The sequence below is a fragment of the Brachyhypopomus gauderio genome, chromosome 13 (genome assembly GCF_052324685.1).
Source record: "Brachyhypopomus gauderio isolate BG-103 chromosome 13, BGAUD_0.2, whole genome shotgun sequence".
NCBI classification, from domain to species: Eukaryota; Metazoa; Chordata; class Actinopteri; order Gymnotiformes; family Hypopomidae; genus Brachyhypopomus; species Brachyhypopomus gauderio.
The window spans coordinates 18,245,613-18,271,731 of record NC_135223.1 but is presented as its reverse complement, the minus strand read 5'-3'; the positions used below and the strand labels follow the sequence as shown (position 1 = coordinate 18,271,731).

Here is a 26,119-nt window from a genome sequence, read left to right as displayed (position 1 = left end):
ACATGTAATCGTAATGGATGTGGAGATCGAGGTGAACAAGAGTTTGGGTATCGCCGGAAAGTGCCATAGCTTCTGGAACATTCTATTCCTGAAGCTCAACCCCCGTGTGTGGGGTTCATCATCCACTACCTGTGTGTGGAGTCTCTCCATCTGTGTTCAGCAGCGAGTCCATTGGTTCTGTTGTTTGCCCTGATGAGGAGGGTCTTCTCAATAAGACGTTATCAGCCCACTGCCATGGCTGCCTCCCTGCGCTGTGTGCTGGCGTGTCAGGCTAGATTTCGCTGCATTTAATCTGCCACAATAACATTCTGCCATTGGAGAAATTGCTTTCAGAAGCCCATAAAGTAAACAGGCAAGAGGTGTTATTCAGCCAGATGAGACTGAGAAAGAAGGAGAATGGCAAGAGAAAGGGAGGGAGGATGAAAGGGAAGCGAACAGAGGGAGACAAGCTGGAGAAAAGAGAAAGACAGAAAGAGGGAGAGAATGAACAGAAAAGGGGAGGGGCACAAGGAATTGTAAACTGACCTTTCAGCGAGTGAGCAGAAGACAGATATTGAGTGATTCTCATTGTGTTGGGAGAATGAAACTGTTGGCTTGTTAAATGCTGTGGCATATGGATATTTTATCACCCCGCGCCTTTAATTGCCTCACTGTCAGTCCCGTCTGCTTTTAAAACGACAGCTGAGGGAAATCAAAGCCACGGAGGCTTTATGCTGCCGCCCTCTCGGACCGCACGCCTGTCTGTCCACCACGCTGCTCCGCTTCCGCTCCCTCTGACCTTTAATCTCGAGCATCCAAGAGCGTCTGTAGCTCCGCCTCTCCTTCCATTTTGGGGGTGTGGGGGGTGGGGTTGATGAGTGGAGGGCGGGGATGGGGGGGGTGGGGGGGTTTGTAGTAATTGCTGTTGCCCCGTCGATACAGATTGCTGATGGCCTTTGCGAGCTCTTGTTTAGCTGTACCAAGGCGTGGCGTTGAATTACCTCCACAACACCTGATGCCATGTGATCTGGGGAGGCTGAAGAAAGGTGGTGGGTGTGTTGGGGTGGGTGTGCTGGGGTGTGTGTGCTGGGGTGAGTGTGCTGGGGTGGGTGTGCTGGGGTGTGTGTGCTGGGGTGAGTGTGCTGGGGTGTGTGTGCTGGGGTGAGTGTGCTGGGGTGAGTGTGCTGGGGTGAGTGTGCTGGGGTGAGTGTGTTGGGGTGGGTGTGCTGGGGTGGGTGTGCTGGGGTGGGTGTGCTGGGGTGAGTGTGCTGGGGTGAGTGTGTTTGGGTGGGTGTGTTGGGGTGAGTGTGCTGGGGTGAGTGTGCTGGGGTAGGTGTGCTGGGGTAGGTGTGCTGGGGTGGGTGTGTTGGGGTGGGTGTGTTGGGGTGGGTGTGCTGGGGTGTGTGTGTTGGGGTGAGTGTGCTGGGATGAGTGTGTTTGGGTGGGTGTGTTGGGGTGAGTGTGTTGGGGTGAGTGTGTTGGGGTGAGTGTGCTGGGGTGAGTGTGTTGGGGTGAGTGTGCTGGGGTGTGTGTGTTGGGGTGTGTGTGTTGGGGTGAGTGTGCTGGGGTGAGTGTGCTGGGGTGAGTGTGTTGGGGTGAGTGTGTTGGGGTGAGTGTGCTGGGGTGAGTGTGCTGGGGTGAGTGTGCTGGGGTGTGTGTGCTGGGGTGAGTGTGTTTGGGTGAGTGTGTTTGGGTGGGTGTGTTTGGGTTGGTGTACTCCTGCTGCCTTTTGGCACTGGTCTGCCACTCTGACCCATCCACAGATTTAGACCCACTGAACAGGGGATTTTATGGCACATTTTGCTCAAACAAGCAAATAATCTTTGAACCGAGACTACAAAGAAGTGGGGTGCTCACAAGTCTCTGGGGAGACGAGTCTGAGTCTCTGGATAAGACTTGAGTCGAGACACATCAACAACAAAAAATTGAGGTTGCTGGTCACATAAACTGACATGCCTTCACAAAGACATTGAACAGTGCCTGAAGCCTAATTTAAAATTTACACTGGTTTGCAAAGGAAAATGACAGTAAGACCGTGGTGCACGCATAACATTTTTAACTCGTTACTGCTTACAATGATGTGAAACTGACTAGAAGTCTTGATTGGCCTAGCTGGCTGAAGTACTTATGAGCAAGCCTGCAGGCTAACGTGTTAGCATGTATGATTTCCATACATTTCATCATGTGTTAGAAAATGTCTTGTAAGATTTAACATTGCTTTGCCACTCTTCTTTGATTCTGCTGCTGTACTGAAGGGAATGTAGCCAGCGCTGTGTCCATCTGTCTGTGGTTCCTGTACCTGTGAGTGATGAGTAAAGTGTGTTGAGTGCAGCCGTGCTGAGTTCAGCGTCAGCATGAGCTGGAAGAACGAATAAAAATAAACACACTTCGCATGACCCTCTTGGTACTGACAGCCCAGATGCCTGCATGAGATTACATAGAAGAGAAAAATCGTATTCAAACAATCAGGAATCTTGTCCCCCACACCCACCCACACCCACCCCCACCCTGCCCCACACACACACACCCCCACCCTGCTCTACACACACACACCTTCGTTTCATAAGCTGAGTGGCAAATCAGTTATGCAAAAGTCAGATGCAAGTCACGAGTCTTTCAAGATCCGTCAGAAGTGCAGCTGGGTTGTAGTGGCTGACGCAGGTCCCCGTCTCTGGCTGGTAAGGGCGTGAGAATGAGTTCCTTCCCTCTCATCAGATAGCAGTGAATCTTTTCAATTGCTTTATGAATTTTTGACTTCTTTTATCCCTCACCCCAGACACGAGATCAGTCTCCATCTCCAACTCCTCCACATCATTTTTAAGTCTTAATTGCTTGATGATTGTCAGCGCCATGTGCCCTGTGGTCCTACCTAGAGGTGCTTCTACCATCTAAGGCTGTAACGTTCCACTTTCCATTTCACATCACTGGATGTTGCGTGCTGCGTGGCCCAGGATGGCTACCGGCTCTGGTTGGTGTCTAATCCTGACAGCTGAGCTCAGGTGGTCAGCAGTCTCTCTGCCACGGGGCTTAGGGTCATATTGACCTTTCCCAGGGTCAGATAGTAGAATTTACGATTGTGTGTATTGTGTGTGTGTGCTGTTTGTTTTGGAATTGGGGGTGGTGTGTGTGTGTGTGTGTGCCTGGAGGATTAAGTTAATGGCACCTTGCTGACTCCTCTATGTCTCTGTGCTAATGGAGAGGGGGATCCATAAAACAGCCTGAGCTGTTCCAGTGGAGTGATGGCAGTGTCACAGCAGAGCCCACCCAGACTCCCATAGAGAACTCCCATAATGCCCTGTCCCACCTCCCTGTGGAGGAAGTCCAGACTCTAATCCAATTACACAGGCCGCGTTGCAATGGGGCCGCATCGCTGCTGCTAGCTTTAATGATGCCGGGGGTCCCTTGAAGAAGGGACTTGAAGGGAAGCCTCAGAATCTTCTCTCTCTCTCTCTCTCTCTCTCTCTCACTCCTCCTCGCTGACAGTGGAAGACCTCGTTTGTTCTTCATCTCTGTGCCATTTTTTTTCTTTCTTTATTAATTCTCGTTCTTTTCTTCTCTCCCCTTGTCTGACTGTAAGCGAGGACAGCGGGCACTTTGCCCCCGACGTTAATGTGTAATCACACGTTTTACCGGAGATAATAGCCAAATGACCCCCCACCCCCCACCTCACAGATGTGCGGTAATAACAGAGTGGTTTGTTGTTTATGTTTTGCAGGATGTTGTTTCTTTCAGGGGACACGTAGCTGGGGCTGGGCTACAATTGGTCACAAATGAAGACTCCACGATAGCAGCGATCACCTCAATTTAATCATCAGGCCGCAATGCCATTTTATAGTGAAAATGTTCTGAAACATTATTTTTTTTACCTTTTTTCCATCATCTTGGCTTAAACTTGTTCAGTTGATGCAATGCATAACGCCTCTCATAGGAAAGAAGCCACTTTTCCCCTATTACTGCATAAATGTCAGTAAATGTCAGGATTCCAGCAACGTATGTCCTGCATCTCTGGTTATGATAACGTAATGTGGCATATTCAACATTCAGTGTTAAAATCAGTAGAGGAACCAATGGTCTTATACTGAGCAGATGCGATAAGCCTGGGTCTTTGGGATGGATTTGAGACCAGACCAGGAAAGAAGAATTTTGTGATTCACATAAGTAAAAAGGAAGCGAAATGAACCTTGTTTAATGGCAGCAGGCTCGTCATATGTCGCGGAGTGGCGGGGAGCCATGAATCACGTCGGCCCTCGAATGCAGAGCTTCTGATGTTCTGTGCTGGATCATTGACCAGAATGAACATCACACTGTGTTAATCTAATCTGAGTTTAGCTTCCCTGTGCCAGCCTTAACTGTCACACCTGTTTTATGTGGTGAACACTTCCCACAATCATCTTCATCTGGAGCTCAGGCTGTTTACCATTAGTGTGTGGAGAACGTCGTCATGCCGGAGGTGATCACGCAGGCATGCAACAGCGGACCTGGCCAGCACACCAGCCTCACAGTTGTGAACAGTTGTGCATGACGGTCCGTTTCATCTGCACAGCCTCAGTCCCTTAAGCTCTGAAATGAGCGCGGTGGCCTTTGGGCTTCCACACTACTGCTTACGCTATAGGAATGGGGGACTCAATGGGCCGTGGATAATACATTTGAATTTAATGACCGCGTAGAACAACAGAACCTGGATGTTCCACCATGATGTCACAGCCCAGCCAATCTCATTCAGCTCAATTCGTCCTTTATTGGAAGTGATTTAGCTGCGTTTTAATGAAGGCTGATTGGCAGTGTGTTTGAGCGGCCATTATCATCAGCTGGCTGCCCCTCACTGCAGTCTACAATTATGGGCCCATTTCCGTGGGAAGGCTCGCAGGCACGTCATCAGCGAGGGTCACAGAGCCACGTTTGTGCTGCTCTCTGACTTTGACTCCTCCCTCATCCCCGCTCACCGGGACACACCCCCTGACTGACTCCTCCCTCATCCCATGCACCAGGACACACCCTCTGACTTTGACTCCTTTCATTTACCTCCAGAGTCAGCCTTCTTTATTCATTAATCTGAGTATTGTCATATTCCAGAAATTTATTTTCCTTGATTACCTTCTCTTCATGTCACTTTCTCTCTCTCTCTCTCTCTCTCTCTCTCTCTCTCTCTCTCTCTCTCTCTCTCTCTCTCTCTCTCTCTCTGTATAAATCATCAGTGTTATCTGACAGGATGGCATGTCATAATGAGGGGATTGTCTGTGATGGCCGTATATGGCCGCGTGCTTGATTAACAGGGAGAAATGCATTGATTCCTATTGACAGGCTCTCTCCGGGCCAATAATGAAAGTGTTGCAGATGAGGCCCTCTCCCTGGTGCCCAGTTTCCTCAGAGGCCTGCTGGAGGGCCTGCAGACCGCTAAAGGCAGCCTCATGGCCCACATGAATCATTGCCCATGGCTCACTGGGGGCTCCTTTAGCAAGACACTTGGCCCTCTTCACGGCCCCGGGGAGCCAGGCATTGCAGGCAGTGCATGGAAAAAAGTAATGAACCGTATCCATACATGTGGTGCAGTCTAATGGATGGAGATTTGGGGAATTCTGGCCAGGATGGAGCTTGTGCTATTGATTTAAACCTAATGGTCAAGATGTATAGATGAGTCTGTATGTGTTATATAGTGATAACCTCTCTCCTTCATGCAATATATGACGTGTGTACTGGTTGTGTATGGTTGTATTATGCAACAATAAAGGGTTTAATGATTGGTCTCAGTATTGGGCTCATACACCAGTGAGTGAGTCCCAGTCTAGTAGATCATCACTGTTCTAAGTGATCTGCTCTCTATTGATTGGCCTGTCTTCTTCTTGTTGCTTTAGGGTTGATGTCCTAGCACCCAGTGGCACATTAGCGCACACAAGCCAGAGCACATGACCAACTCTCCTTCTCCTCCTTTCATCCTCTTCTCTCCCATAGCAACAGACTGGCGCCTAGCAACCATGACCGGATACAGCGGCTGAGGCAGGAGTTCCAGCAGGCCAAGCAGGAGGAGCCTGACGACCGTCGCCGTGCCTACAGCTTCCAGCAGCAGACATGGGTGAGCGTGCCAGACCCTTCCAGCCGATGGCCTGTTTCGTGTATGCAGCCTGCATGTGTGCCAGCAGCCCTGCCCTGAGTGCAGCGTGCTACCACAACCCCCCCGCCACGCTCGTACCCAGCCTGGGTGATGCACTTCCAGGGGAGATGCCTGCTCAGTGCCCCCTGGAGCTGGGTAATCATGCTAGTGTCCTGGCCTTGTGCTGGTGATGTGTGTTATAGGCCTTAGGAGGACAGAGCCACACGTTTAACCTTCTGTGTTACTGCCTTCATAGTCTGACTGGGAGTCTTCAGTGGAAGTGGATTTTATTTCTGTGATTACATTCTTCATTTGATTTGTTAATTGCTTATTTAAATTGCGTATTCAGATAATAACACCTGTGAGCATTTAATTCAGTACACACACACACACACACATTCGCGTCTGTGAAGTATGTAAGACATTTGTTCCAAGCGTAGAGGTATCAGCAGTGATGGGATCGTCCCATGAGCAACAGTGCCTCCAGCCTGATCTCACGCTGCCATGTTAATGGCGCTGAGTTTATTTACAGGTCTCCTGAAGCCCCGTGTTTCATCAGCCCTACACTCATATGTGTATGTTTGAACAGTGCCCCCCGCGTTCCTTCTCTCTCATTTATGTTCAGAGGTTAGAGGTGATGCGTTATTTTAATGTTATCAGTGAGATAAAACAATATACACTGCTCAGGAGACTGGGAACTGAGTCACAAAGGGTCAAAGGTCACATAGCTGTGTATCCTTTCACCATAATGGCTTGAGTCCAACATGGCGGTCTGTCTTGTGACTTCCTGTTCAAGGCGCAGGCGGGTTTGAAAAGATGACAGCCTAATTACCTCGAGGGACAGAACCATTTCCTAAATTGGGGGTCGGCTCGATGACCCTCGGCACTCAGACGTGTCTCATCTTCATGCGTTTTCTTGCCTTGGTGTGGGTTCTGATTCATTCTGCAGAGACGGCCTCTCTGAAGGGTCCCTGTCCTGCAAGTATCAGTGGAGGAGGACTGTGAAACTAGAGAAAAACTATTCTTAAAAACTACTCTTAATTATGTCAGTCTATTTACTGTAGAATCCAGTAGAATATGAGATTACGTCAAAATGAAATTCCTCATAATATCAGTAATCCATAAGTGAGAGTAATAGGAGAAATCTCTGTTGGCTGATTTGGATTATCCTGTACTATATTTAATATTCCTGTCATGAGTAAGTTTAAGTTTTATTTCAGTTCTTGTGGACACGTCTTCTAAATTCAACAGACTTTTTTTTTCCTTTAAGCAGGATTGTGTCCTCATAAGAAATGTGTAAGTACTCATAAGTATATGGCCTGTTCTTTTGTTACCCATGAGGCTGGAGTAGAAGTGTATGCTTCCGCCTGTGTGTCGATCTTGTGAGGCTAATTGTAGTTGTAAATGGTTGTCTGTGGCTGCTTGTGGTTAATAGTGGCTATATGTAGGTATTTTTGGACTTCATGTATATATGTCGTGAGTGATTGCTTTGTGCAGTGGTGTGTGGCATAGGGTATTGGTGTGTGACTTCATGTGGATAATAGTAACTATGTGTTGCTAAGAACATATACAATATCCACTACAAATATGCACATTCATGTACACTGTAAAGAACCAGAAGATTCACAGATGGCTGATAGCACGTTGTAAGTCTGGAGATGTGCTGCAGTAATAATCTACAGGTTGTCCCCTGAGGCTCTGGCACTGCCATAGTAATGCTCAGGGGCCTTAACTAATGCCCAGGGGCCTTAACTAATGCTCAGGGGCCTTAACTAATGCCCAGGGGCCTTAACTAATGCTCAGGGGCCTTAACTAATGCCCAGGGGCCTTAACTAATGCCCAGGGCCCAGGGGCCTTAACTAATGCCCAGGGGCCAGGGGCCCTAACCAATGCCCAGGGGCCATAACTAATGCCCAGGGGCCTTAACTAATGCCCAGGGCCCAGGGGCCTTAACTAATGCCCAGGGCCCAGGGGCCTTAACCAATGCCCAGGGGCCAGGGGCCCTAACCAATGCCCAGGGGCCATAACTAATGCCCAGGGGCCTTAACTAATGCCCAGGGGCCTTAACTAATGCTCAGGGGCCTTAACTAATGCCCAGGGGCCTTAACTAATGCCCAGGGCCCAGGGGCCTTAACTAATGCCCAGGGGCCAGGGGCCCTAACCAATGCCCAGGGGCCATAACTAATGCCCAGGGGCCTTAACTAATGCCCAGGGCCCAGGGGCCTTAACTAATGCCCAGGGCCCAGGGGCCTTAACCAATGCCCAGGGGCCAGGGGCCCTAACCAATGCCCAGGGGCCATAACTAATGCCCAGGGGCCTTAACTAATGCCCAGGGGCCTTAACTAATGCTCAGGGGCCTTAACCAATGCCCAGGGGCCATCAGCGTGGCTTCCTGAACTCTGCTGCTTTCAGCAGACATGTCTCACTCCTTGACACTGGAGCAGTGCTTTTGTTTCTGCTGCCCCCTGCGTGTGGCTGGAGGGGACGCTTCCCGCGCTCTGCCTTCCCCGCCATGCTCAGAACCCTGACCCACGGGACCGGCCGCTTACGTGGTGGCGGGAATACCAACAGGCTGGTCGGGGCATTCCTCCGCAGTGGGGCAGGGTCCCAGGAAGGCTGGGGGGAGACAAACCGCCGTGTTGCCACCTGCTGCATGAGCAGCTTTGTGGCCCACACACTGGTGATGTATTGATCCCAAACACTAGAGCTACTAGAGCCTGAAGCAGTTATGTCAAGAAATACATTTGTTTTTGTGTGCAGGTTGGCGTGCATGCATTAGTTTGTGTGTGTTGTGCTGCACGCTGTTTACTAAAAGTTGGTACTAAACTAAAATTAGGGTCTCTAAAGAGAATTGTCTTATACGCGCACGCATACTTGAGTGACATTAGTAGAAATGGTGATTTTGAGCCTGAGAAACCGCTAGTGCTGGGTTCCTATTGCTCTGCACAAATAAACAGCAGTCTGTCCTAGCTGGAACACGACCAGAGGTGTGAAACTACAGCTGGAGTGAGAGTGAGACACAAGCCTATCTGACTCCATCTTACCGTCAGAAGCGTGACAACGCTGCTCCGAAACTGTCATAACAAGGTAATGAGCTGGGATATCTATAACTCTGTTTGAAAGGAACTGACCCCCACAGCAAAGGGAAGATTTGAAGTGGTTTTCTGATAGTCCAGATGCGATGTGTCTCCATTTCAGAGTGCTGAGAGACCCTCCACAGTCACCGCCGTGGCATGTTAACAGCCCACTGGGGCAAAGCGTCCCCAAAAATTGGTCTGTTACAGGACCAGACAAGTTAAATTGCCCCCCCCCCTCCGGAAGGCACTTTCAAAGGAATTTTACAGGCTGAGAAAACAGTCCAAAGGATTTTTGCACTCTGTGAAAACAATCCAGAGGAACTTTCCTAGCTGTGAACACAGTAACTTTCTAATCATCGTGATGTAATTGTACCTATTAGATGTCCAACTGAACTCATGTAGTGAAGAAGAGTTCGAAACCCTCAGAGCAGGTCAGTCACACATGAGGACTACTGCAGATTCAGAACCTCATATCAAATGGCCTAGTGGGTAATTTTATTGACATATGTCAGCATACATGTTTATTCTACATGGCTTTCACTCCAAACCTTAAAGACTTGATGATAGACTTCTTTAGCTGGCCAGATCAATAGCTGTATGTCACGGAGGAGGATAATGAGCACACTCAGACCTCTTCCAGACCTTATTTGTTTCCTCAGCCAATCACAACCTGTAATTTAGGTCCAGCTTTTCATGGGGAAGGGGGTCAGATGATCAACATAAAGCATGAGTTATTCCCAATGACCTGTGGGCCGGTCTGTGGGCCAGCCAATAAACATCGATCGTTGTTTGAGGTAATGCAATGTTCTTAGCATAAAACTCTTAAGAGAGGACATGCAGTACTTGCCTCTGCACGACAGGGTAACACAAGTGCAATATCATGCTTGCCTATCCCGACACCTTCAGACAAATTAAAATTATTTTCTACAAGACAAAAGCCTTCCTGGACAGTGTGGCAGGGTGTCCTTAAAACAATGTAGCCACCATCCAGGAAAGCTGCCTAACTGGAAATCAGCCCAGGTAACCACCATACAGCACACCTGGCTAGCTAGCACCAAGCTAGCACCTCTCTGTCAACGAGGAACAGGATAATGTAGCCGAAACTGCAAGATAAGAGCCCGTCGAGTCAAAGTTACTATTATCCCCTCTGTGGCCCGGGTGTAGATTGCCTGCTATGCATTTTTGCACTTGCAGTAGATAAGATTATCCGCGGAGAACAGGGGGCTCTGCATTTTCCTCGAAGACACTCGTTCACCGCCGTGTAATACGTGGCGGAATATTTGACCCCTGCACTACAGTCCACTTATCCTGTGTTCACCACGCACTTCACCACACAGTTCACCCTGCAGTTCACCACACGGCCCCCTGTTCACCACGCAGTTCAGCGCACAGTCCCGGGAGCGGTAGTGGGTCCTGTGGCTGGATGTGCAGGCTCAGCCCTCTGTGTCTCCATCGTGCTACTGCAGGTTCTCCTGCGTGTTAAAGGTGTGAGGACATGTAGGCCGGGTCATGGCCGGGCCCTGCAAATGGTGTCCTGCACTTACTAGGTTGTCAGAGTCGGACGTGCAGGGAGTCTGGCGGGAGTTTCTCAGGAAGCGTAGTATTTTCTCCTCCGCCACGTGTCTATGTCCACCATCCTCTCTCTCTCAATCAGCCACTTTATTAGGTACACATTGCTAGTACCGGGTTGGACCCGCTTTTGCCTTCAGAACTGCCTTAATCCTTCGTGGCATCATGCAGTTGCTGCAGATTTGTCGGCTGCACATCCATGAATCTCCCGTTCCGCCACATCCCAAATGTGCTCTATTGGATTGAGATCTGGTGACTGTGGAGGCCATTCGAGTACCGTGAACTCATTGTCATGTTCAAGATGATTTGCACTTTATGACACGGCGCGTTATCCTGCTGGAAGTAGCCATCAGAAGATGGGTACACTGTGGTCATAAAGGGATGGACATGGTCAGCAACATTACTCAGGTAGGCTGTGGCATTGACACGATGCTCAATTGGTACTAATGGGCCCAAAGTGTGCCAGGAAAATATCCCCACACTATTGCACCACCACCACCAGCCTGAACCGTTGATACAAGACAGGATGGATCATGTTGTTGACGCCAAATTCTGACCCTACCATCCGAATGTCGCAGCTGAAATCAGTCCAGGCAACGTTTTTCCAATCTTCTATTGTGCAATTTTGATGAGCCTGTGTGAATTGTAGCCTCAGTTTCCTGTTCTTAGCTGACAGGAGTGACACCTGGTGTGGTCTTCTGCTACTGTAGTCCATCCGCCTCAAGGTTTGACGTGTTGTGCATTCAGAGATGCTATTCTGCATGCCTCGGTTGTAACAACTGGTTATTTGAGTTACTGTTGCCGTTCTATCAACTTGGACCAGTCTGGCCATTCTCCTCTGGCATCAACAAGGCATTTGCGCCCACAGAACTGTCGCTTTCTGGATATTTTCTCTTTTTTCGGACCATTCTCTGTAAACCCTAGAGATGGTTGTGTGTGAAAATCCCAGTAGATCAGCAGTTTCTGAAATACTCAGACCAGCCCGTCTGGCACCAACAACCATGTCACTTTCAAAGTCACTTAAATCACCTTCCACATTCTGATGCTCAGTTTACACTGCAACAGATCATCTTGGCCACCATGACTACATGACTAAATGCTTTGAGTTGCTGCCATGTGATTGGTGATTTGTGTTAATGAGCAGTTGGACAGGTGTACCTAATACCTAATAAAGAGGCCAAGGTGTGTGTGAATATATATATATATATATATATATATATATATATATATATTCCCCTTAGCTTAAGGGGTGAGACACATTAGTGGAGAAATCCATTCCATATGTGTATGTGTGTGAGAGACATGAAGTAATCTCTGGAAGTCATTGTGTGTATAAAGCAGTTGACAGTGTTATGCGGAGGAGAGGGAGTTAGCTTACGTACATACCCTGCTCCTCATCCACTCGGCTAGCAGGCCCAGCTTTGATATGAAAGGTCAGGGGTCACCCCACAAGCTAATCATAACTATTATCCCCCATTTGGCAGCCTTCTAGACGAGCTCGCCGCCAGCTCCTTCCCTCCCTCCCTCCCTCCGACTCCTTCTCGCGTTCGCTGTGTCCCTTTCCTACATTTTGAATTGCAGTGAGCAATTTTTCACAATTATAGCTTTCTCTGACAAAGGCTGTATGTGTTTGAACAGATGGAACTAGTTGTATCGTGTTTTCTTCACAGAGGAATTTCGAGAGAGAGGGAAGGTGGCGTTTTCAAACGGCCACACGTCTGTTCCCGAGCGCGGTAGAGTCATGTGCCGTGGCGGAACACGACCTGGGGAGATGTCGTGATTTTTTAAAAACCTCTGTGTTTTCCGTGAAGAAAGAATAATCAGATTCTGCCCTGGTTAACACTGTCAAGCTCTGCAAGTGAACACTCCCCAAGGCCGACTTTCAGAAAACATCGGCCATCATCTCTAGCGACTGATTAAACATGTGCACAAACGCACACGTTCCCGCGCCACGCCCACGCACACAGAGCAGGGCTAATTTTCAGGCTCACGTTTCCTCCTCGTTCCTGCAGGCTACAGGATTTGGGACTTGTTTCCCTCTACAAGTCTCATTTAAAAATTAGATTTCTGTGACTAATTACTTCTGCACTTCTTGTGCCGTCCCGACGGGCAGCAGTCCTCCTGCTCGGCCTTCTCTCGCCCGGCTGGAAGGATTCTGACTGCGGGGCGTGCGGCTCTGGAGCTGTTAGAGGCGGTGTTCTTCTTGCCCTGTCCTGTGTTTAATGACTCCAATGATGGCTTTAATTCTTCTGTTTGCACAGCTGTGCACTACAGACAAATCCCATTTTTTACCAAACGGGCCTGTATGGACTCCTGCCTTGACCCCTCAGCCGCCCCCTCCCCACACTAGAGAAGGCAGTGTTGTTAGCATTAGCTGGAGCTCAGAGCCGCTAGTGTTGTCGTACAGTAACGATGTTGCTCGTTAGAGCAGTTGCCATGCAGGACAACATCATCTTCCCCTCTGGAGAAACGAGCACGCCAGGAGTCACCAGGAGTCACACGCGTACGGTTAAGGTCATGTGTGTATAATGAGTGTGGGGTCTGAGCTGCGGAGTCGCTTACAGTTTGGCGCTGTGCGCGGCTAATGTGACGCTAGCAATGGCTGATCTCTGGACACTGTGGATAGCATCTGATATTGCAGTGTTATCTCTCAATGCAAACTGAACTGAGGTCAGATAATTGATCCAGGGTCTCGAACGGGGCCCCAGTCTCCCCAGCATACGCAACTGTGGACTGTGACTCCCAGCTTAGGGTGTTACAATGAGCCTCTGGTACACATATTGTGGCATGCTAGGATATTTGCAGTACTGGTTGCTTGTGAAGTGATCTTATTTGTTTCAGCCACTCAGTGTGTAATGGAGGGTGTGTGTGTGTGTGTGTGTGTGTGTGTGTGTGTGTGTGTGTGTGTGTGTGTGTGTGTGTGTGTGTGCTTTGTTATACAGTCCAGCGCTGGGGCCTACAGTCAGACTGGACGGCATTCTGTTTCAGTTGAAGTCCAGATGCAACGGCAGAGACAAGAGGACAGAGATTCCTTCACACAAACACAGAGACAGTACAACTCCTTACCCCGGTAAGAACACACACACACACACACACACACACACACACACACACACACACACACACACACGTCTCCATGTCTGCAGGATCTGTTTGCTAGAGTTTGTCACGGACATGCTCTGACTCTTCACCATTCACTCTTCCAGACACCACACCCCACACTGCACATGCACACACACACGCTCACACTCACCTTCTCAGTGAGCAAGTACCATGCTTCAGTCAGACGTCCTGCCTCTGTCATTCTTGCCTCTGTGGGTGTGCTGCAACTCCAGACACTCTCTCTCTCTCTCTCTCTCTCTCTCTCTCTCTCTCTCTCTCTCTCTCTCTCTCTCTCTCTCTCTCTCTCTCTCTCTCTCTCTGTTTCTGTTTCTCTGTCTGTCTGTCTGTCTGTTTGTCCATGTGTTTGTGTGTCCTCTTAAACCTGATAAAGAGCACCTGGAGAACACGCTTTCAGCAGGAAGTTGATCTTGGCAGCTGCATTCCTCTGGGCCCTGCTTGGCTTTTGGTGGGGAGGGTTCATCTCTCTCCTTCCATCTGTTTCTTTTTCTTCTCATCCCTCGCTCGCTTGCTCTCATCCCTCTCTTCCTCCCCCCCTCCGCCTTCTTTAGCATATTTGTCATGCGTGTCAGTAACACCCTTTGTGTGGAAAAAGGTCTCTGTCTGCAGCCAGAGTTATCATGCTTTTCTCTCTCTCTCTCTCTCTCTCTCTCTCTCTCTCTCTCTCTCTCTCTCTCTCTCTCTCTCTCTCTCTCTCTCTCTCTCTCTCTTCCATAGCCCATGCAAAATGGCTAAAACGGATGGGCACCTCCGTCCAAGCTTGACACGTTCCCTTAAACCACAAACAACTCTTACTTGGAGGTGTCATTTAGATGAATGCAGTGGTTGTTCCTGTATTTAATATTCCTTCCCCACGCGGTGATTTGCCCACTGCTGGCACGCTGTGCTTGGTCCTGACATTCAGCGCGCACTGCCCTCAAGACCACGCTGTCAAGCTCAGAGCGCTTACATTTGTTTTGCAAACAATCAGATTATGCCTCTTTCGGTAATTAGTACAGGAATTATTACGAAATGTTCACAGACTGTGTAATGGGGTTTGTGTTGTAGTCTGTTGTTTGTGCGTGTGTGCGCCTGCGTCTTTTGTATGTGCGTGCAAGTGTGGACTTTTGTTTTAGGTGGAGGGTCTCAGGGTACGCTTGTATGTGCGTGCATGAGTGGACTTTGGAACGTGTGATTTAGTTTTTTTAGCCATGGTTTTCTCTTTTTATTAGTTCAGTGCAGTTTTTGCATAATTACAGGATCCAGATCCTTTAGGCTGTGGGGAGTTCATCACTGGATTGTGTGTATGTGTGTATATATGTGTGTGTGTGTGTGTGTGTCTGTGTGTGTGTGTGTGTGTGTGTGTGTGTGTCTGTGTGTTTGGGAACGTCCTCCATAAACAGATCCATCTCTAGCCCCGCCCCTCTCCCAGGGCATGGCGATGTCTGTGGGAGTCGATAGAAATGTTGACACCCAGTGCTCCACAGGACATGGACATAATGACACTTAATCCATGCAAGTGATCCACGTCCACTTTTTCCCCACTGTCTTTGCTCCACGTGTTAGTCTCCGTACCGCCCGGATGTCCCAGGGGGTCTCGTGTCCAGATCCACCCAGCACTCCAGACCTCTTCTTGGGCAAGCAGCAAGCACAGACCTCCCCCTTCATTGGGATTCCTCCCTTAATCTTACAGTGTACTACAGTACAGCGAGGTCATGCTGGTGTGAAGTGACCCTTGACCTTCAGACAGAGTGGTTAGCTCGTTAGGCGTCCAGCAGGGCGGGCCTCAGTGTGACTGGTAGCAGAGCAGCTGACGGAGGCTCCCTCGCTGACAGACGAGGGAACAGGACGGTGCTGTGGTCTTGATTTAGAGCTGGGCTTTAGAAGCACAGTAATGAAGCGATTTGCTACTAGGAGATGGATTAGACACACAGAGTGTGTGTGTGTGTGTGTGTGTGTGTGTGTGTGTGTGTGCGCAGGCATCTAGGGAATATCAGGACTGTGGGTTCATGAGGACTAGTGACCATCATGTGAAACATGTGCAGCTTCTCATAACAGCTGCACATTGCAAAAACAGGGGAAAGGAGAACTCACACGTACACACACACACACACACATAATCACACACACACACACACACACACACACACACACACACACACACACACACACACACACACACACACACACAAGGCATTCCATTCCTGCGTCGTCTTAACAAACACCAAACACTGCGCCAGGTTTTATATGTTTTATAAATAATGTATTATACTGTAATTAGAACTCATTGCACCGTATGTCTCCTGGCTAGGCTGCAGAGCCTCTTTGCTAATCCCTGGTCTGTAGCAGATGGTTCAGTGGCAGGTTGACACTGTGATAGTTCTGTCCTCTTCTGGCCACACTGTCCCTCGGTTCAACTCTGTGCTCTCGTGACGTCATGGAGCCAGAATACTGGGATCTGAAGACTGCCATGTCCAACACGTTCTTACAGCTAAAAAAAAAAAAAACCCTGTGGCAGCGGTCAGGGCATAATGAAGGTCACTAAAGCTTGTAAGGACAGAGCCCGCGTCGGGCAGCACCGAGAGAGGCTGCTCTGGGCTGCGGGGTCAGGCCCGGAGCGCTTACACGGCTGTCGTCTGGCCGTGGTGTGGCTGCTGAAGCATAAATCTGCCGTGCGTGGTGCCCAGTGCTGGGGGCGGGGCTCTCTGGTGCTTCCTCTCTCTCCTCTTCACACGCAAACGCACCCAGTGCTACGTTGAAGATCCTATTGGGCTGTGATTGGACCCTGTAAAGGAGTAAGGAATGTGATTTGAAACAAAGAGCACTACTTCATATACCAGCCGCGCCTACACTTCCTATACAAGCTGCACATTGTAATAGAGGGGAAACTACCATGAAACAGCCTTGTGCACCCACACACACATTAGCATTACACAGCATCACACAATTAGTGCATAATTCAGTGATTTGAACAGTATATCATGACCTTATGCCTGTCTGTCTTTCTGTATTTTTCTCCCTCTGTCATCCGTCTGTCTGTGTGTCTGTCTCTGATGGCCTCAGGCAACCACGTAAGAATCCTAGCACGGTGTCCCAGGACTCGTGGGATAAGGTCTACCCCCCTGGTGAGGTGTTCCAGTCATCTAAGGACAACCCACGCTACGCTAGCTACCAGGGCCGGCCCGGCGCTAACGGCTACCTGAGCGCACCTCCGTCAGGCGTGAACGCCCGCGTGCTCCTCGAGACCCAGGAGCTGCTGCGCCAGGAGCAGAGACGCAAGGAACAAGAGGCCCAGGCCAAGCTGAGCCCCGCCCCTGACTCCCAAGCCCCGCCCCTGACTCCAACCTCCACGCCCACAAAAGGGCCCTACCGACAGGACGTTCCACCATCTCCCTCCCAGCTCGCACGCCTCAACCGGCTGCAGGGCTCCGAGAAGGGACGGCCGTTTTACTCCTGAGGGGCGGAGAGGAGGACAGGGGGGCGAAGCCTGACACAGCAGCAGTGAACAAAGATAGCAAAGGGAGGCGTGGCTATCCAACTTTGAACCTAGCAGTTTTGACTTTTCTTTTTTTGTTTGTTTTTTTTTTTTTTTTTTTTTTTTTTGCACGTCATGTACAATGCAACAATGCATTAGTTCCTTTTTTGTGCATTTGAGTGTGTGTGTGTGTGTGTGTGTGTGTGTGTGTGTGTGTGTGTGTGTGTGTGTGTGTGTGTGTGTGTGTGTGTGTGTGTGTGTGTGTGAATGTGTGTTAGCCTGACAAACACCCTTTCCTACTAGTCTTGACAATCACATGACAGCCAGCCCATGGTATTCCTGCACTGGTGTTCCTGTGCATTGGCAGTGCTGTGACCTACATATCACATTTCATATAAAGCACCAAATCTGAATGTTGAGTGGAGTGTTCAAGAAAGGATGTATGGGTGTGTTTTGAATATATTTGAATTTGAATACCGCAAAGTAATGGTACGTTTCTGCATTTATGTGTGTGTCAGAGAGAGAGAGAGAGAGAGAGAGAGGAGAGAGAGAGAGAGAGAGAGAGAGAGTGAGAGAGAGAGAGAGAGAGAGAGAGAGAGGAGTGAAGCAGATAGAGACATCAGGCTGTGTGGCTGACCTGAGTAGGATGGGAATGGTGGGGTCATGACCTTATCACCCTGCATTCTGCCTAGAAAACCTCAGTCACCTCATTCACCCTTTCACTGGGATGACCTCTGTGTAGTTGCACTCGTGTGTGTGTGTGTGTGTGTGTGTGTGTGTGTGTGTGTGTGTGTGTGTGTGTGTGTGTGTGTGTGTGTGTGTGTGTGTGTGTGTGTGTGTGTGTGTGTGTGTGTGTGTGTGTTTATATTGTGCCTTTGGGTGCAGACTCAAGTCCAAGACCTGCTCAGTTCCACGAGTGTGTTATCAATGTTTACTGAGCTGCTCAGACTCTCTACAAATGAAATATTAGGACTCTGCATGACCCAAGACCTCCACAGCCTGCTGTCAGCTGGCCACACCCCTGTTACGTCATCCACGTCACTTACCATTTGTATTATCACCATTCACTTTTCATTCTAGAGCTTTCATCAGTGGTGCTTTTTTTTTGTATTTGCCTCAGTCTTCGGGGTGTGTGTGTGTGTGTGTGTGTGTGTGTGTGTGTGTGTGTGTGTGTGTGTGTGGGGTCAGTGCCTGTATCATGACATTCCCATGTCTATGGACAGTACATGTGGATACACTGAGGAGGAGTTGTGTGGGAGAGGGAGGACAGGTGGGGTGCAGGGCCTCCTCCCCAGGCTCTCCACAGAGGGCCCTCTACTCCCCTCTCTCCTTCTGTTCCATCCTCTCTCCTCCATTCTCCTCCTCTCTCCTCTACTCTCCTCCTGTTCCATCCTCTCTCCTCCATTCTCCTCCTCTCTCCTCTACTCCCCTCTCTCCTCCTGTTCCATCCTCTCTCCTCCTCTCTCCTCCATTCTCCTCCTCTCTCCTCTACTCTCCTCTCTCCTCCTGTCTCATCCTTTCTCCTCCTCTTTCCTCTGTCCTCCTCTCCTCCACTATCCTTCCCTCCACTCTCCTCCTCTTTCCACTCTCCTCTCTCCTTCTCTCTCCACTCACCTCCTCTCTCTTCTCTCTCCTTCTCTCTCCACTCTCCTCCTCCTCTCTTCTCTCTCCACTCTCCTCCTCTCTCTTCTCTCTCCTCTCTCCACTCTCCTCCTCTCTCTTCTCTCTCCTTCTCTCTCCACTCTCCTCCTCTCTCCTCTCTCCTCCTCTTGCTTCCCCTTATCTCTTCTGCACATGGAACAAAACCGTCATATTTAAGGCCACGTGGGATGTTTCTTCCTGGGTTCGGGGTCACTGGTGTACTCCAGAGACGATGCTGGATCCAGTGCTATGTGGGGTGTCTCCTCCTGGGTTCGGGGTCACTGGTGTACTCCAGAGACGATGCTGGATCCAGTGCTATGTGGGGTGTCTCCTCCTGGGTCTGGGGTCACTGGTGTACTCCAGAGACTGTGCTGGATCCAGTGCTATGTGGGGTGTCTCCTCCTGGGTCTGGGGTCACTGGTGTACTCCAGAGACTGTGCTGGATCCAGTGCTATAACGTATTCCTTGACTTATGTCTCTTTAAATCGTAAAAAAGAACTTTGCAGAACATCAGCAGTTTTTTTGTTTTGTTTTGAAATTAGCTGCTTTCATATTTCCAGTTTTGTATTTTATGCATTGATACATGTTGGAAACATTGGAGATGGTGTACTTGCCTGCATTTTTTTGTTGTACGAACACACACCCTCCTCCCCCCCCCCCCCCAAAAAAAAAAAAAAAAAAAAAACACACATTGGTTCAATCTAAGAAAAATAAAATATGATAAGTCCAAGGTTTTGTATTTTTATGACTTTGTCTATATTCTCCAGAGGTAACATGGTGTCCCAGGTAACTCATGTAAGCACAGTGCAATTGTTTTTTGCTCAATCTTTATACATACTGTATGAAAGTGTACACAGCTTTCTCTGTACATATCAAAACTAGAATAAATAAACAGAAGGCTGCTCCTTCTTCTTGTTTACAGTAAACATCTGTGTATTGTGATTGATCTGGTAATTCACCGCATGCAAATGCATGGCAGAGTCCAGTTAGAGGCGTTCTTTTTGCTTTTCATCGTGCCCACTGCAGTCTCGTGTGCCATCTGCGTACAGCTGCGTTTGCTGGTCTCGGTCAGCCCCGTTCCATAAAGAGTTCCAATTTAGGAAGAAGACCGTGTGGTTTTCCCCTAGGGTGGCACGCACATTGTGGCGCTGTTGAAAAGACGGAAAAGGAAGGTGAAGGAATATCCTCCTTCCACGTCCCTCTTTTTCATCTATTTCTGAACCTGTAGATCATTTTAATGTTGCGCAGGACATGGCAGTGTGGTGCTGTAAGGGGAAGTGTAATGACTTTGATGGCCGTAAAGACAACAGTGAAATTTATGAAGTTCGGGTCAGGGCGAGTTTTAGTGACGCTGCCTCTCGGTTCTAGCTGCCAAAAGTATCTGGGCTTGAGGAAGACGGGCCCTCTGAACAGCTCCATCTGTCTGACACTGTAGGGGTATGAGGGAGAGAGATGGAGAGACGGATATAGAGGGTTGGAGGGAAGGAGGAGAAGACGAACACAAAGAAAAAGGGAGAGGCTCGTAGCGAGGATGCTGAAATGAGCAGAACCGGCGTGGAGCTGTGAAGGCAGGTTCCCACCTCTCCTCACCCAGCAGGGCGCTCTGCGTGTTGGGCTGGAGGAGAGGGGATGTGGGGGTTGAGGTTGGATTGTGACACAGAACCGGAGTGATGTCAGCATTTCTCCCGGAGAGGAACCATGGTCCACACAGCAACACATTCTGTCCACTTTATTTTTGACTTTCCATGCATAGCATAGATTCCTTATACTCGTCACTTATGTTCACTTATGAAATTGTTCTCATTTGTCATGTGGCATTTACCATTTGTTCTGTGTATGATATCATGCAAAAACACTTTTAATTTATGTCTGCAATACAATTACGTTATTCTACCTTATAAAAACATATCAGTACCCAGTGACAAAAATTTGCATAAAAAATCTCAAAAGGCATATTGCTATAATATTCAAGACCAAACACTTGTACAGTGTTATATTAACAGATCAACCTATATAGTACAGGTCCATCACCACCAAGTCCTGTTGTGTTACTCATCCCTGCCATGAAACGGAAAGCAACCCGTGAGAACAGGAAGTGTTTCCCTTGCCCGGGGCCCACTTCCTCCCTAGCCTTATGTTTGTGTGTTGAGTCTGAGGCAGCTGTTCACACCACCGTGATGCTCTACACCGTCTGGGATCGATAGCAGAGCTGTCAACTCCACTGTCTGATTGCAGGTCTGTGTAGAAGGGTCTGAAGCTGAGACCCAGTCTCGAAGTCTGATTGCACGTATGTAGGATGATCTTAAACTAAGGTCTAATGCCAGGTCTGATTGTTTGTATGTAGGACAGTCTTAATCTGAGGTCCAATGCGAAGTCTGATTGCTTGTATGTAGGACAGTCTTAATCTGAGGTCCAATCCCAGGTCTGATTGTGTGTAGCAACATCTGAAGCTGAAGCCCAAAGCCCGCGTTTCCTCTCAAGCCTGCGTTTGTGTGTGGATATGGGAAACAGATGTATTGTTCCAGCTTCACGTCCACATCTTCCCTCCGTCTGCCCCCGGAATCTTCTCCCATATTCCACCACCTCCTGAGTTCGTGAGGCTAGACTCTAGTCACCTGTTTTGGGTCCAGCCACTTTTGTCGACCACCGCAGGGGTGGCTGAGGCCATATCTATCAGCAGCGAAAACACACTCATAAATCTTCTTGATGCAAAAGCTAATTGTAGGGAGTGGTTCTTCTCATGCTGCTCTCCCATTGGTGCCTCGAGCCTGGCTTAACATCTGCTTGGTGTGTGTGTGTGTGTGTGTGTGTGTGTGGGGATGTGTGTGTGGGGAGGAGAGGCCTGTGTGTGTGTGTGTGTGTGTGTGTGTGTGTGTGTGGGGGGGGGGGGGGGGGGGGGGGGAGGCCTGTGTGTGTGTGTGTGTGTGTGTGTGTGTGTGTGTGTGTGTGTGTGTGTGTGTGTGTGTGTGTGTGGACGTGGGCAGGAGGAGGGGGTGGAGGTCGCTTTCACTCAATCTTTAAAAAGAGGGCGTGAAGGTTGATGCTAAGTCCGGAAAGAGAATGGGTTTGTGTGTACGTGTGTGTGTGTGTGTGTGTGTGTGTGTGTGTGTGTGTGTGTGTGTGTGTGTGTGTGTTCCCGTGTGTAGGGTGTTTTTATTTATTTATTTTTGTCAGAAGGGCTTTGTTTGCTGCATCTCTCAGATAAGAACAGTTGCTGGATTCCTTCTACTTAGCTTCATGCCAAAAGCCCCGTGAAATTGTAACGAAATGTCAATGTGGTTAACCTCTGCATTTAGCCCCTCGCTCGGCCTGGATGGACACCAGACCTTACCAGACCTCTCTGGAGCAGAAGGCTTCCACCGAGACCACACACACCAGGTGGCCCCCAGCACTCCATGGGCTGGGCCAGGATCTTCACGTGTGCCTCCGTGCGACACAGGACAGTGCGTTGGCTATCTGAAGCAGACCCTCAGTTTTCAGTAACGATGGAAACTTATCCATATGGATGGAGCAGGCATGTTCTGCAACACGCTTCGTGTTGTTGGCTTGTCATGTGTTAAATCCATCTGTGCAAGGTGTGAAAACTCTGTGCTCAAGCTTGGGACACTGCAGAATTCATAGAAATGACGAGAGCCAATGGCTGGTTTGTTCGATTTCAAATGAATCAAGCCCTGAGCCCAGTGATATTTTATCAGTTTTAATGCATGACCTTCATGCAGTAAATGGAAAGTAAAAAAAAACTTTCTCTAAATATTATTTATCAGGGGTTTGGTTCTCATCTATATTAAAGTCATGAGCGATGTCCTCATCTGTTCATTTGTGTTTGGAGGACTAACTCTCATTGTCCTGCAGTGAATTTGACTCGGTGAACTAGATGAGAACCATACTCGTTCAACCATACTACATTTTTTTAATCATATACACTTCCTAAATGTTATCTGCTGATCTGTGCACACACCTGGCTACCTCATGATCGTAATTGCATGCTGGCAAATTCCACAAGTGACAAGTTAACAGGAAGATTAGTCCGACAGCCCCAAACAGAGCAATGCTTTACGCTGCAGACCACGTGCATGACCATGACCACCTCAAGAATATAACACCGAACTGGCCTCTGCTTGCTGATAAAGAGAACTCACCATGCTGAATCCCCATGAAGCAGACATCAACTTCAGGTTTCTCTGAGAAGCTGGCCAGAGTCAGGAGGGATTGAACAGGAGGGACGTTAACCCACAACTTTTTTTGAACTTGCATGTTTCCTGTAATGTATACAGTTTTCTTCACCAATCAATTATTTTGTACCTTTTATTTAATTGCAGATTTTAAAAAATTTATCAAAATCAGGACCTTGATGAGACCTTTGATCCACTGCTCGGAGATGATGAATAGGAGATGGTGTGCTAAGACACAGCCTGTTCACATTGGTTTTCCACTGTGCCTTTCTTAATATTCTGTTGGGGAAAACTGTTCCTTCAGTTGTTTTTGTGTTTGGACATGGAATTATACACATATTTCTTCTCTTTTGAAATGGAAATGGATTCTTTGAACTGCACTCATAAACCACAAACAACAAATGCAAATGTTTTGATGTGGTAATAATCTCTTGCTCAAATGCAGTGTTTCCCTTTCGTGGCCTCTTATGGGATCTAAAACTGATCAGTAGCGTATTCACAATCATATTCACAATCATATTCACAATCATTTCCATTTGATCTCAACTCATTGAAAATCTGCTGTGATTTGTTATCTCTGTACACAAAAGGTGAATTTGAATTGCATTTAAAACCTGTTGAAAGCACTATTTTCACTGACTTTACGTTTGTTAACCCAGACTATGGTTGTGTCATTAGACCTACCTGTACCAGACACACCTGTTTTTAATTTTTTTAATTTATAATTTTTTTTACACACGTCTGTTTGCATGTTTTCCAATGTTTGCATGTTTTCCAATCTGCCCGTGTCGACTGAGAGCCCCTCAGTGGTTTATAATACCAGGCTTTGAGAGTTGTCACTTAAATCGGGCCTGTTGACATGCGTTTCCCTAATGTGCCACTCTCTGCCTCGCTCGTCTGCGGGAATAAACGTCATTTCGCAGGAGCCGGGTGTTTGTGTGCGTGTGCGTGCAAGCAGACGCCCTGCTGGTTGGGGCGCAATGAAATACCCACCAAAGCTTCTCAGCAGCACATCTACATGGGTGCAAATCCTATAATCTACAGCAGCGGAATCACCCCAGAATGCCTGAGAGCAATTATTCTGACAAAAGGAACATATCCCAGCCTCCTCTCTGCTTCTCCCCCCTCTGCCTGGTGTCAAATTAATCCTTGAGAATTTTACAGTGATCTGTCCCGGACTGCTGGAGCAGTGCGTGGGGAGAGATACAGGAGAATCCTTTGTTCAGGTGGCAGAGGGGATTTCTCCATTTTCATATACCATAAGGCTAAAAAAAAAACAAAAACAGCCTTAAGGTAAAAAGCACTGTGTTTGATGGCAGAATTCATAATTATGTATTCAGTATTCATATCTGTGTTTATGACTAATTCATAGTTAGGTAGTTGGTGACCTAAATGGGTTAGAATGTGTGGAACGATACCACCAATCAAAATTCAGTCATTTTTTTCAAGATGGTTATTATATTTTCCATGTCTTGTCCTTGTGCACAGGTAGGAGGGCTCTGTCTTATAGGGCAAGGTTGTCCATAGTGGATTTCTCCTTACCTGGGTGCTCCTGAAGGTGGGGTAAAAGAAAGAGGGGTAAAAGTCTTCACTCGTAACAGGAAAAGGCTGCGTGTGATGGGGAATTAAGGCCATGGGAGGCGGCAGGATTGGGGATCGAGAACATGGAGGACATGACCTGCGTGACCTTTCCCCTTGACCGCAATGCCCACGGCCAGACGGCTGCCGCACTGGGAGCTGGGTGATTGGCACCTGCTGCTCTTTGTGCCGCTTACAGAGTGAGACGCAGGCCAGCACAGAGTGAGACGCAGCCCAGCGCGGAGTGAGACACAGCGCGGAGTGAGACGCAGCTCAGTGCAGATTGAGACGCAGTCCAGTGCAGAGTGAGACGCAGTCCAGCGCAGATTGAGACGCAGTCCAGTGCAGAGTGAGACGCAGTCCAGTGCAGAGTGAGACGCAGTCCAGCGCAGAGTGAGACGCAGTCCAGCGCAGAGTGAGACGCAGCCCTGCGCAGAGTGAGACGCAGCCCTGCGCAGAGTGAGACGCAGCCCTGCGCAGAGTGAGACGCAGCCCTGCGCAGAGTGAGATGCAGCTCAACGCAGAGTGAGACGCAGCTCAACGCAGAGTGAGACGCAGCTCAACGCAGAGTGAGACGCAGCCCAGCGCAGAGTGAGGTGTGCTGTAGACATCTGAAGAGGGAGGAACCTTAATCCCAGCTCAATGCCTAAAAACGATCAGCTTCAATAGTGCACAAGGTATCGCCACTGCCGAATGTTTCAAATAGTTATTGATCAGAGGCCCATGTGACCTGTTAAAGGTAAACATTTGTTATGAGTTTCATGCCACATTTGGTAGTTCCATTAATGTTTCTGAGTTCTAATCAATAACTTAAGTAGTACCACAAATCTACTCATAAATCACCAATGTAATTAGTTATTGTAGACAGTGGATGAATTATGATGCCTGTATCGGTGGGAATCACAGAGTCACTACCAAATTATTTAATCTGTTATCTATCTAGACTTATTAAACTTCCGTTTGACGGTTCGAGAGGCTTCTCCAAAATTATTAGTCAATTAAACCGTCCAGCCGTCAAACAGACCTTTCCACCCTCACAAAGACGGGCCACTCAAGGCTGTGGTCCACCTGTCTCCATATTGTTCTTCACCCGTCAATACCTAGATGGCTGTGGAGTCACTAGGAGGGGTGTGTGCACTTTACCCATCACTCTCCTCCACAGCAGCCGATCGATGTCGCTGTTCAAAGCATTAGCTACGTAAACCAAGGTAATGAACTCCTATGTCTGTGACTAAAATGCCAGTAAAACGGCTCAGATTGGTGAATGCCGATCCAGCTCGGACACCACAGGCCCACTTGTACAAACCTTCGCTTTTCTGCTGTGCATTCTTGCGTCTTCAGTGCAGTTTCACTGCAATTTTAACTTTGCCATAAGTGCTCGCAATTTCATTTCCAATTAAGGTTGTCTTTTAAAGCTACATCTTACTTTAGTCTCATCACA

At 48.5% G+C, this 26,119-nt stretch overlaps 1 protein-coding gene across 1 annotated transcript in view; it reads left to right on the top strand.

The window, feature by feature from the left end:
• Positions 1-19,854, top strand: part of pard3aa (par-3 family cell polarity regulator alpha, a) — a 129,138-nt gene extending 109,284 nt beyond the window's left edge. Inside the window, exons 9-11 of the mRNA XM_076970145.1 lie at positions 5,929-6,049; positions 13,656-13,783; positions 16,876-19,854. Of these exons, the coding sequence (XP_076826260.1) occupies positions 5,929-6,049; positions 13,656-13,783; positions 16,876-17,269 (643 nt within the window). The 3' untranslated portion in view covers positions 17,270-19,854. The remainder of the gene's footprint in view (positions 1-5,928; positions 6,050-13,655; positions 13,784-16,875) is intronic.
• Positions 19,855-26,119: the final 6,265 nt, after the last annotated feature.